The sequence below is a fragment of the Trematomus bernacchii genome, unplaced genomic scaffold (genome assembly GCF_902827165.1).
Source record: "Trematomus bernacchii unplaced genomic scaffold, fTreBer1.1, whole genome shotgun sequence".
NCBI lineage: Eukaryota > Metazoa > Chordata > Actinopteri > Perciformes > Nototheniidae > Trematomus > Trematomus bernacchii.
The window spans coordinates 1241955-1254338 of record NW_022987640.1 but is presented as its reverse complement, the minus strand read 5'-3'; the positions used below and the strand labels follow the sequence as shown (position 1 = coordinate 1254338).

The 12384-nt window shown below is 38.7% G+C and overlaps 1 protein-coding gene across 2 annotated transcripts; it reads right to left on the bottom strand.

Annotated features, from left to right (window-relative positions):
* Positions 1–5645: 5645 nt before the first annotated feature.
* LOC117484757 (proline-rich protein 36-like) lies at positions 5646–10025 on the bottom strand. 2 transcript variants are annotated; one of them, XM_034133177.1, is made up of 3 exons: positions 9976–10025; positions 9187–9265; positions 5646–6702 (listed from the first exon to the last, which is right to left on the bottom strand). In XM_034133177.1, exons 2-3 carry the CDS (start codon positions 9244–9246, stop codon positions 6193–6195), a joined length of 570 nt encoding a protein of 189 aa, XP_033989068.1. In that variant the 5' UTR covers positions 9247–9265; positions 9976–10025; the 3' UTR covers positions 5646–6192. The 2 variants fall into 2 exon arrangements, with proteins under 2 accessions (XP_033989068.1, XP_033989069.1); XM_034133178.1 differs by lacking the exons at positions 9187–9265; positions 9976–10025 and adding an exon at positions 7750–7906.
* Between the last annotated feature and the right edge of the window lie 2359 nt (positions 10026–12384).

Here is a 12384-nt window from a genome sequence, read left to right as displayed (position 1 = left end):
TGTCACACACACACACACACACACACACACACACACACACACACACACACACACACACACACACACACACACACACACACACACACTTCCTCTTTCTTTTGTGTGTGTGTGTGACAGAAACAGGAAGTAGTGTGTGTGTGTGTGTGTGTTTGTGTGTGTGTGTGAGAGAGAGAGAGAGAGAAACAGGAAGTTGTGTGTGTGTGTGTGTGTGTGTGTGTGTGTGTGTGTGTGTGTGTGTGTGTGTGTGTGTGTGTGTGTGTGTGTGTGTGTGTGTGTGTGTGTGTGTGTGTGTGTGTGTGTGTGTGTGTGTGTGTGTGACCTTGACCTGACATTGTTGACCTGTTCTGGAAGCTTCAGTCACAGTGCTGCATTTATTTTAATGTGAGATTTTAATATTGCTAATGTTTCAGTTTTTAAAGATGATCCATAAAGATATTATCAAGATACGATCAGAAGTACTTTATTGATCCCATTTTGGGAAATGTTTGTGTTGCAGCAGCATAGCCCTAACCCTAACCCTAACAACAACAAAACAAGGCTTTGCTCATAAATAGATATTAAAGAGTAGAAATAAACAATTCTAGAATTTAAACATCTCAAAATGAAAGCAGCGTAGAGCAGGCCGTGAGGATAAGACATGACAATAGAACACTATGGAACAGACATATACTCAGACATATACTCAGACATATACTCAGACATATACTCAGACATATACTCACTCAGACATATACTCAGACATGTACTCAGACACATACTCAGACATATACTCAGACACATACTCAGACACATACTCAGACATATACTCAGACATATACTCAGACACATACTCAGACACATACTCAGACACATACTCAGACACATACTCAGACACATACTCAGACACATACTCAGACACATACTCAGACATATACTCAGACACATACTCAGACACATACTCAGACACATACTCAGACACATACTCAGACAAGACACATACTCCAGACACATACTCAGACACATACTCAGACATATACTCAGACACATACTCAGACATATACTCAGACATGTACTCAGACACATACTCAGACACATACTCAGACACATACTCAGACATATACTCAGACACATACTCAGACATATACTCAGATATATACTCACTCAGACATATACTCAGACATATACTCAGACATATACTCACTCAGACATATACTCAGACATGTACTCAGACACATACTCAGACATATACTCAGACACATACTCAGACATATACTCAGACACATACTCAGACATATACTCACTCAGACCTATACTCAGACACATACTCAGACACCATATAAAGATGTTATTTACATGCAGAGGGAATGGAATATTAAACATGTCAAATGTTCAGTGTGCATTTAAAATAAAACTGTGTGTAGAACATGCATTTTGAGGTTCTTTATTTACATTTTCTGCACTAAAATACTTGACTGACTGATTTCTCAGAGAACCAGAGAACCAGAGAACCAGAGAGAGAACCAGGGAACCAAAGAACCAGAGAGAGAACCAGAGAGAGAACCAGAGAACCAGAGAACCAGAGAACCAAAGAACCAGAGAGAGAACCAGAGAGAGAACCAGAGAGAGAACCAGAGAGAGCCAGATAACCAAAGAGAGCCAGAGAGCCAGAGAACCAGAGAACCAGTTAGAGAGCCAGAGAGAGACAAAGAAAGCCAGAGAGAGACCCAAAGAAAGCCAGAGAACCAGAGAACCAGAGAGAGAACCAAAGAGAGCCAGAGAACCAGAGAACCAGAGAGAGAACCAAAGAGAACCAGAGAACCAGAGAGAGAACCAGAGAGAGAACCAGAGAGAGAACCAAAGAGAGCCAGAGAGCCAGATAACCGAAGAGAGCCAGAGAACCAGAGAACCAGAGAACCAGAGAGAACCAGAGAAAGAACCAGAGAGGGAACCAGAGAGAGCCAGAGAACCAAAGAGAGCCAGAGAGCCAGAGAACCAGTTAGAGAGCCAGAGGACCAGAGAGAGAACCAGAGAGAGAACCAAAGAGAGCCAGAGAACCAGAGAGAGAACCAGAGAACCAGAGAGAGAACCAGAGAACCAAATAGATACAATACATGAAATAGTTTCTTCCCTAGAACACTTGACTGACTGATGTCATGTTTTAATATATACATGTGAATCCTTTATCGGGTCATTCTGTGTACTTTTACTAACATATACATTTCTGATTTACTACTTTTAAAGAACCAAAGGATCTAAATACGTATTACTGTGTACATTTAAAGAACCCTCATATTTGAAAGCAGTGTTTCCATGTTTTCTGATTTATTTAATTATTTATTATTATTATTATTAAAAAGTGAAGTCATCAGAAATCTGTGACCTCGCCCTCAGCTGTGAGGTCATCGTGACACGCAGCTTCTGATTCGTCAGCTCAATCTGCTTCCACTTCCTGTGAGGTCATCGTGACACACTGCTTCTGATTGGTCAGCTCAATCTGCTTCCACTTACTGTGAGGTCATCATGACACGCTGCTTCTGATTGGTCAGCTCAATCTGCTTCCATTTCCTGTTTTACTAAATATATTTATCTTTCTCTAAATGTATGATTTAAAGAAAGAAACTCGTCAGAAATAAGAGTTTGAAAGCTTTTGAAGAAAATAATTCACTTTTCTAACAAGATGAGAGTACACTTTAAAGTAGAGACACTTCATACTGATATACACCTGAACATCAGCAAGAGAGGACTCTTTAAAGTAGAGACACTACATACTGATATACACCTGAACATCAGCAGGAGAGGACTCTTTAAAGTAGAGACACTACATACTGATATACACCTGAACATCAGCAGGAGAGGACTCTTTAAAGTAGAGACACTACATACTGATATACACCTGAACATCAGCAGGAGAGGACTCTTTAAAGTAGAGACACTATACACCTGAACATCAGCAGGAGAGGACTCTTTAAAGTAGAGACACTATACACCTGAACATCAGCAGGAGATAACTCTTTAAAGTAGAGACACTATACACCTGAACATCAGCAGGAGAGGACTCTTTAAAGTAGAGACACTACATACTGATATACACCTGAACATCAGTAGGAGAGGACTCTTTAAAGTAGAGACACTACATACTGATATACACCCGAACATCAGCAGGAGAGGACTCTTTAAAGTAGAGACACTACATACTGATATACACCCGAACATCAGCAGGAGAGGACTCTTTAAAGTAGAGACACTACACACTAGCTATGCTACTTGTGCTGTAACGCTGTTCATTGTTTCATTTTTTTTTTATTAGTCAATTTATTGAACATGCTAGAAACAAAAAAAACAATAATACTAAAACTTATTATAACAAAGGGAAGCAAAATAAAATAAAAGTTCAAGGTATCAAAAAAAAAGAATTCTCAAATAGTTTCTTTCATGTTAAAAAGGGGCACGAAGAAGAAGCTTAAAAACGTTTCTGGTCCCCCTCTAGCATAAATTCTTCATGAAAATCAAAGTTTAGGTCATCGGCATCCGTGATATTTGATTCATTGTTTTAAACAAATAATTTTTTTGTATATAGTGTTAGGAAAAATCTCACTGGTCACCGGCTTGAGCTTCAATCTCAGGATCCATGTATTTGTGATCCTCTCCAGAATGGAAGTAGTCATCACATACAGAGCATCAACTAGTTCCTGAACAGTGTCCTTCACATGCTGATATCCAAGAGAGGGAGTTACACAGTCACAAGATGGAGGAATAGAAAGCAGTATTCAATGTTTACTTCAGATTAGCTCCACGTCAGAAATGATCATGCTTGTCATATGTCTATCTCCATAGAGGCTGAATCATCATGTTAATCACATAGCTATCATATGCCTCAAACAGTCCTGATGCTCTTCTAGGTAATCATACAGCAGCAGCGGGGGGAGGGGGGGGGGGGGGGGGGAAGAGGAGGAGCAGCAAGAGGAGGAAGAGCAGGAGGACATTGAGACAGACACAGAGCCGGAGCAGCCTCCCACTCCTCACTAACACTGAATCACACTGAAGGACATTTAAACTTTAAACTGAACTCAAAGATTGTAAAAAACATATTTTTCTGAACCCGCAGAGCGAGAACATATCCCAGCATGCACTTGGGGAGATGAAGGGTATCAAGACCAGCGTTGCCAGTGAAATATTAAGAGGAAGACTATTTGATTAATTACATCATCAAGGCAGGTCGTTTTTACTTTAATGGCAAGTACACTACTTCAAATGAACACAAGTCCTTTGTGAGTGACACAAATAATAGCTTTAGGCCTCAATTAGATTCAATGAAAACAGAATATATTTGTCAGCAAACTGAAATACATGTAGGGCTTTCTGGCATGCCGCTGTCAACATGAAATGTAAGCGCTGTTTTGATTTAAAAACACTTCAAGTTGTTGCTTATAGGGAATCCTGTTCACCAGAGAGGTTTAAATGTGTCTGACTTCAACAGATTCTTCCATGTAAGGAGGGGGAACATGACGATAGGTTAATTACTCGTGGTGTGTTCAGGGTCGCAGTATTGTTTCCTGATAAAGGGATGTTTCTGATGCTTTGGAGTTGGGTTGTGTGAGGTACTTATCATCAGTCGTCAGTGTATTGACTAGAAAAACACAAAGGAAAATACTGCAGTGGACGAAGACACAAGCAAGACTTATTTTAGCTGCATGCAACAAATCAAAATCAGTGTAATTGTACGTTAAACTTAGAGTATTTTCACATCTGTACCCAGCCCTCGGACACCTCGCTGTAATCAAAGCGCTCAGACTTCATTGAAAAGAACAGAAGTCTTACCTTCCAGATTAAAAAGGAATCACTGATCGGGCGTTTCAATGTGCTAACTCTCTAAAGCCAGCAGAGAAAATGTCTTGTTGCTATGGAGATATGTTCCTGGTGTTGCCTTTTTCCTTAATTAATAATGGACTTGTATTCATTAATACAAACACCCAATAAAATACAGAGTTTTACGAAGATCTTGTTTTACTACTGTGTTGTCCTCGGATAGATTTATTGACAAAGATAATGACATTTCATCAGATTACGTTTTCAGACGCTCATATGAACACGTGTGGTTTTACATTTCTGTTGTTTTTGGATAGCTCCATCATTAGCACCATTTATAACGAATAAAACACAGATTTTAGGAAACGTGATGAAAGTGTAGTCGGATATTTAGACTTGTGTTTGACAAACAACAACAATGAGGATGTTAAAAGTGGTTAAAAGTTGAAAAATGTAATAAAAAAAGTCATAATTATCAACAACACATTTAGGGAAATAGAAAATAAAAATGATGATATATAGAAAAACTTTATTAATCTTTGTTTGACGACCAGTTGACAAACATGAGGATATTAGAAAGTGGTAAAATGTTGAAAATAAAACAAATAAAAGTCATAATCAACATTAAAGTGTTAAAATGGAGGGAAACTAAAATTACACTTTACAAGAAAATAGGATGTTAAAATGATGAAATCCTAAAAATAGAAATAGGTAGAATAAAGAAAGTAAAGTCTAAATACAGTCAAATAAGTAAACGATGAAATGAAGAAGATGAAAGATGACCAATTACCACCTTTTAGAGCGACTCAGATACACATCAAAGAGTTTCACAAGCAATTGATAAAAATGTGAAAATAGAATAGATTAAAAAAAGTGTTTTAATAATACAGTGAAATAGAAAATAAAGCCGATAATAAACAAAGAGTTATAAAGTACATAATAACCAGACTGTAAAGATGTGTTTTGTTTAAAATCAGCAGGGTTCGAGTTATGTGGGAGCCAATGGGAGCTGAGCTCTCATGAGGAGGGGTCTGAGCTCCTATGAAAGCAGTGAAATCATACATCTGTGGGGGTCGCTAACACATTACCAACAACCATTATTTTAACCACAAATAATGCACTTTTCAATGTAATGAGTATTAAATACGTTAACGAGGTAAATAGGCTGAAAGAAAAACATGTTTTCCAAAAGAACTACGCGTCAAGTCTCTCTCTCTCTCACCCGTTATTTATGTTATTACCTGGCTGTTATTGATATATTTATCTCCACCCCTAACCTTAGTTTTAGAGACCCCCATAAAGCTCAGATTATAACTCGAACCCTGAAAATCAGAGATTCGTTCAGACCCTCACAGACCCTCTGTCAGAAAGCAGCACGGCCAAAACACTTCACTTGGTCTCTTTGGATCACTTGCTGTCTCCTCTGGGTTCTGGTTCTGGTTCGGGGGTGTAGAACTGGAACGTGACACAAACAGGGACCCCGGTGAGGGCGGTGCTTAGAGGGATCTTTAGGGTGGGGGCTGCCGTGGAGAAAAAGTGAGGAAAATCTGGAATTGGGGAGGGGGAGGCAGAGGCGTCCACATGTGGAAGGACGGTCAGGAGGTCAGCGCTCGGAGAAACGTCCACAAACAGAGCTATGTTTGCTGGGTCTTCAGGGAGGAGAGGGAGGGGGTCTGTGGAGGTCTGAGGGTCCTCTGAGAGGAGAGGAGGGAAGGAGATGAGGAGGGGAGGAGGTGAGGAAGGGAGTGAGGAAGGAGGTTCAGTCTCCTGGATCACGTTAGGAAGGGGTGTCTCTGTGATGGGGTCCTGTGGGGGGGGATCCTGGGAAGGGGACACAGCGGGGGACGTCTCCTCGGAGGAACTCACCTCGATGGACTCTAAGGAATCTGAGGTTTCTTCTTCTCCATTGAGACACATCTGTTGGAGGGTAAAAAGAAAAGATTTAAAATAAGGTTTCAACCACAAATCATTTTGGGAGAACCCTTCAAATCCTCTTTAACCTACACCGTGTGCAAAATGCTACTCCTTCCACATACTTTCAGCTAGAGACTTCATTCCAACTTTAAAAGGGTCACAAGACATTCAGCTATTAAAGTTGTATTCAGCTTTTTGATATCTTTTACAGTTCTCGAATTATCAACGTTTAAGTTTTGGTAAATGTTCGTGTTAGATTTTATAATGGATGTCTATGGGAGAGACTCTTCAGAGCTAGAGTGCGTGCATCATCACTTAGAGTGTAGAGGGTCTTTCAAATCTTCTGAAAATATATTTTAAAACTGCTCTCACACTCAAAATATACACTCTATCAAATCATTTCAAAAGATTTCAGGAGCATTATTAGTCTGGCCTGCTCAATTGCCTTCATCATATCAAACTGACCCACCATTCTGGCCCAAAACTGATCTGAGTGACAAAAAGTCCACCAAGCTCCCAATAGACGCCATGTTAAAAATGTTCGGATCTTTCTTCAGACCAGAAAAGAAGTCAACTTTAGACAAACTGACGCCATCGCCACATTGTACACACAAAACAGAAGAAAACACACAGATGTGTTCATTAGGGTTCCCTGATGCTTACTGTCAGGTCATTTGTTTGATAGGAGCCATAGTTTTTGAACAGGAGGAACAATTGTCAGAGATAAACCTCAAAGCATTCTGAATGAGCCTCCCTCTACTGCTGCAGGTGACCATGGTAACCATAGTTACTGGGCAGATTGGGGCAGACACAGCTGAGTGACATCATCCAATCAGAGCACACACCCACCCACACCCACACACACACACACCCACTCATCCACCCACCCACACCCACACACACACACACACACACACACACACACACACACACACACACACACACACACAATACTACTACTACTACTACTACTACTACTACTACTACTACTACTACTAATTCTACTACTACTACTACTACTACGAGTACTTACAGTAAAAAACTACTTACTGTACATCCAACTATTAAATCAATCAGCTATCTCAGGACATTGAGGCTATACATTTACAGTGGAGGAAACAAGTATTTAACCCCCTTCAGATTTTGTAAGTTTACCAACTTATTTTACAACTAAAAGCTCTTTTCAAATGAAGAGCAGGTTGTAACCGAGGCTCTGGCCGTTTCTCAATCGCGAGGATATTGGCTTCCAAGCCAATATTTCAAGGATGCTACGTCATCGAGTGCTGCCGAAGGACTGTTCCAATCTCCAGCATACTTGGAATTCCACCGAGGCCGCGTCCTTGGTTTGGGGGAAATTTCGAGGCTGCACATGGGTAGACTTCGCGTCCTTAAAATCCCCACAATGCTTTGCGCATGGACCAATTTCCCCAAATCTGTGGCGGAAGATGTAAGGCGGGGCCTCTCATATGACGCCCAAATAGCAATATTATTGTTGCCCAAATTAACTAACACATGAGTTCCCAGATGGTTATAACACTTATTTCATCATAAATTGTTTATTTAAAATGATATTACTTACTGTCATGATCATAATCAATAAGTACATCATTTATTATTCTGCTGTAAATAGCTTAGAGTCTTTGCTTGGGAAATACATTGTATAATATTACAGTTATTGTTTTGCAGACTAATTGTTGTTGTTGTTGTTGTTGTTGTTGTTGTTGTTGTTATCCAAATAGAAAGTGGGTACTCTGATGTTTTATAGAACATAACTTATCATGATAATAATCAATAAGGAAATCATGTGTGACTCTGTTTGAAATAGCTGAGATGAAACACATTCATGGTGTGGATAAAGTGAAACTGATCATGAAATCATTGAACAGACTTTACTGATGGGATGTGTGATCAAATGAAATGTTTGGATCATTAATAAAGGTTTGTCTTTCAAAAACAAAAACAGGATGTTCTTCTTGTTTTATGTCCATATACTATTATGCATTTCCTAGTTGTATCTTGTGCCTCTACTGTGACATGTTTCACAAAACACGTTACTTACAGATAAACAAATATAGCTGACAGCGTTAAAAGATAACTAGAATGTCAGGAGTCCAATAGAGGCGTTTCAGGTTCGGCTCTGTTGTGATTGGTCAACTTCCTAGAGATGTCCCGCCCCTTAACCTATCACGTAGACATGTGTTGGAGCGCTAGCCAATAGAAGTGCAAGTGTTACATAGTGTAAATATCTTAAGGAAGTAAACAAAGGAGTCCAATGGAGGCGTTTCAGGCAGGGTTGGTGTGTGTGGGAGAGAAACTCCCAGGAGGGAACACAGGGATTTTAGCCTCTGCAGACCATTTACATGCACTAAAACCTATATAACACACTACAGGAAAGGGAACACCCCAAAAAGAATAATAGGGCCTCTTTAAGATAATCACATGTTCTCTTAGATTGCATTGTAGTGGTAGCAGCAGATGAATACTCACTGGTTTAGAGAACACCACCGTCACCATGAAGGCAACACAAAGCGTCTTCACGACGGCCATTTTTGTTTTCCTGTTTATTCTGAAATACATAAAACATAAGCACTTCATTGTTACGTTTCAGAGGGAAATACGTTACTTCTGTTTCCTTTAAACACGTAATTTTACAGATAATTCAGTCTACAAATACATACATCCAAACTGCACCCTCAGGGGAAATTAAGTCTGGAAATGAGTCTAAAATTGAGTTTAAAAAAACAAGTTTTCACATTTAAAAAGGAAATTGTGGAAAGAATGATTCAACATCATTTCACTAAAAATATAACATTAAGAAAAATGCTGCTCACACATTTATGGATTCATTTGATTGATAAGACATTTAACTTTTACTGTAAAAATACAGGACAATTATGTGAAATTAATAACACTTTAAAGAAATGGATTATCGACAAAAAAAGGGCTTCCACTTCATGCATCAGTTTTACATTTATTTTAAATATATTTAACATTTCTGCATTATTGAATACTCTTATAATAATTTATGATACCTTTTTAATTACCCAAGTCATATTTTAAATACAGTATTACATCCTATGGAGATGTATACTCTAAAATAGGAATCGAAATTGCTCCACTCGGCTAGTTTGAAATGTTTAATCTTAATATAAATCCATAAAACAAGTTAAGACATCTCAATGAGTTACAAAACAGTCAATAAATGAATAGTGCGTTATAACCTGGTATAACCTGTAAAATGTGCATTGTTTTGTATAGAAATCTCTCCAGACCTACCTCTGAATGCCGAGTCTCCTCTTCCCTTCTCACAGACGATGAAATGACTCAATAAACGCTCCTCTCCTCTCATGTTTTTATACGGCTGTTTTATGTGTGGGCACTAAACAATAACTCATCATCTAATTCACGTATTTAGCGTTCATTCACTTCAGTCCTGCCTCGATAACAATCCAAACTAAATCACTGAACACAGACACCGCCAAATTAGAGGGTGTTAAAACTGTTAGCGGATAAATAGGAGCACCATGTGCCGAGTCTGAAGAGTAAACATGTGTTTTGTGGTTCTGCTGGGAACAATGGGAAGAACTTTAAATACACATACTCAGATTTCAATGTTATTACACTGACTGCAGCAAAACACGTCTTAAATACCGTGACATCAACCAATTCCAGAGAGTTCAATATGTGATAGAGATATGAGGCATTCAAAGTCCAAGTGAGGGAAACCTAAAATGTTTTATATCAAAGAGTGTTGTACTGTAAACGTCCTCACGTGTGTGGGTAGTAATCAATGTGTATGCATTCAAGAGGATTTAAAATAACACAGAGGAACATTAGTGCGCTTTAGTATCTTACACCGGATGATGTGCAGGTCAAGAAAGGAAATATTAAGTTTGATGTGATTGTATTTGTCCTTCAAGTTAAAGAAATGTCTTCAAATGTATAAAAATATGAGCATTAAAGCCACAAAATACATCTTAAATACCGCTAACTTATCAACCAAGTCCATAGAGTTCAATATGCAATAGAGATATTATATATCAGGGGCATTAAAAGTCCAATTGAGGGAAACCTAAAATGTTTTATATCAAAGAGTGTTGTACTGTAAACGTCCTCACATGTGTGGGTGGTGATCAATGCGGATTTAAAATAACACTGAGGGGAACATTAGTGCGCTTTAGTATCTTACACCGGATGAGAGGGATAAGGAAAGAAAAACTTTGATTTCAATACATTTCTCCTTCAATTAAAGAAATGTCTTCACCAAATGTACAGAAATATGAGCGTTAAAGCAGTTAAAGAGGTCCTAGTATGCTTTTTGAAGATTCCCCCTCTCCTGTCGTGTGGGTTTTAGTGCATGTAAACCAGGGGTCTCAAACTCAAGGCCCGGGGGCCAAATCTGGCCCGCGACTTCATTTGATGTGGCCCCGCAAGAGCTTGCAAAGAATACAATACGTTTATTATACGGTTTCATGCCACTTTACAGAAGCAGGTTGCCCATAAACTACATGTCCCACAATGCATCTCGTTTTGTGACACTGAATAGACTTGCAATTATTTGCCCTGGACTTCTGCTTTCAGACGTAGTTAATTGCTAAGTTATGATCCTATCCGATAATAATCCAATTCAGAGACAATAATGTAATATAATACATTTGATATATATTATAAAGTTACAACCGGCCCTTTGAGTGAAACCTTTATGCAAATGTGGCCCGCGATGAAATTGAGTTTGACACCCCTTATGTAAATGGTCTGCAAAGGCTAAAATCTCTGTGTTCCCTTCAGAGGGAGTTTATTGACTTGTTTGAAACACAAGCAGTTTATTTAAATATATTTTGGCAAGTATTTGGTCAGAAAGATATTCCAACTTCTTGTTTAGATATTTTCCTCCGGGCCATCTCTTTGCTGCTTGCTTTGATTAAACATCCCATGAAGACCGTAATAATACATCAGCCATTAGCTTGGTCTTTTGTAGAGCTGCACATACAGTAAGAGAATCTGCAACTATCTGTAAAAAAAACGTTCAGATTTTCTAATGTATTTATAGTTTAAGCAAAAAAAAGGATGTGGTTACAGCTTCTTAAATGTGACCATTTGCTTCCTTTTTTCACTGAGTTTAACGTAAGAGGATAAGGGCCACATGGGGGAAAAATACTACAATATAGAATACATTATTTCTGACTTTAATCTCAGAACGGATTTTCTTTCAACGAACTAATCGTCTTCATTTTTTAATGGGACTGTTGCTTAGAAAATTAAACATTCGGAGTGAATTGAAGACCTTAAATGTGCAAGTCATATTCCAAATGATTACTGGAGACCATATATCTGCATATTAGTAGATAAAGAAAGGTCGGTTTCCACCTTTTGTGACAATCATTGTTTTAGCTGCAATGAAATCTTCCTCACGTGTTGCATGTTTTCTCTCAACACCTTCTGCAGCCTCACCCCATTTTATAAAGTCAGATTAAACAAACCTGTATTTTTATGTTACATCAAGAGGTTGATCTTTCACTTCCTTTAATGCCAGATTTGTATTGTTCTTTGTTGAAAGTCACCGACAAATCTCTGATGTTACCCTCTGACCATGTCCCATAAAATAATCTGTCAGCTCTCAACGCTTCAACCCTGGTGGTCTAACCGACAGTAAACAACGCTGAAATAACTTCACAGGGAGCCGTG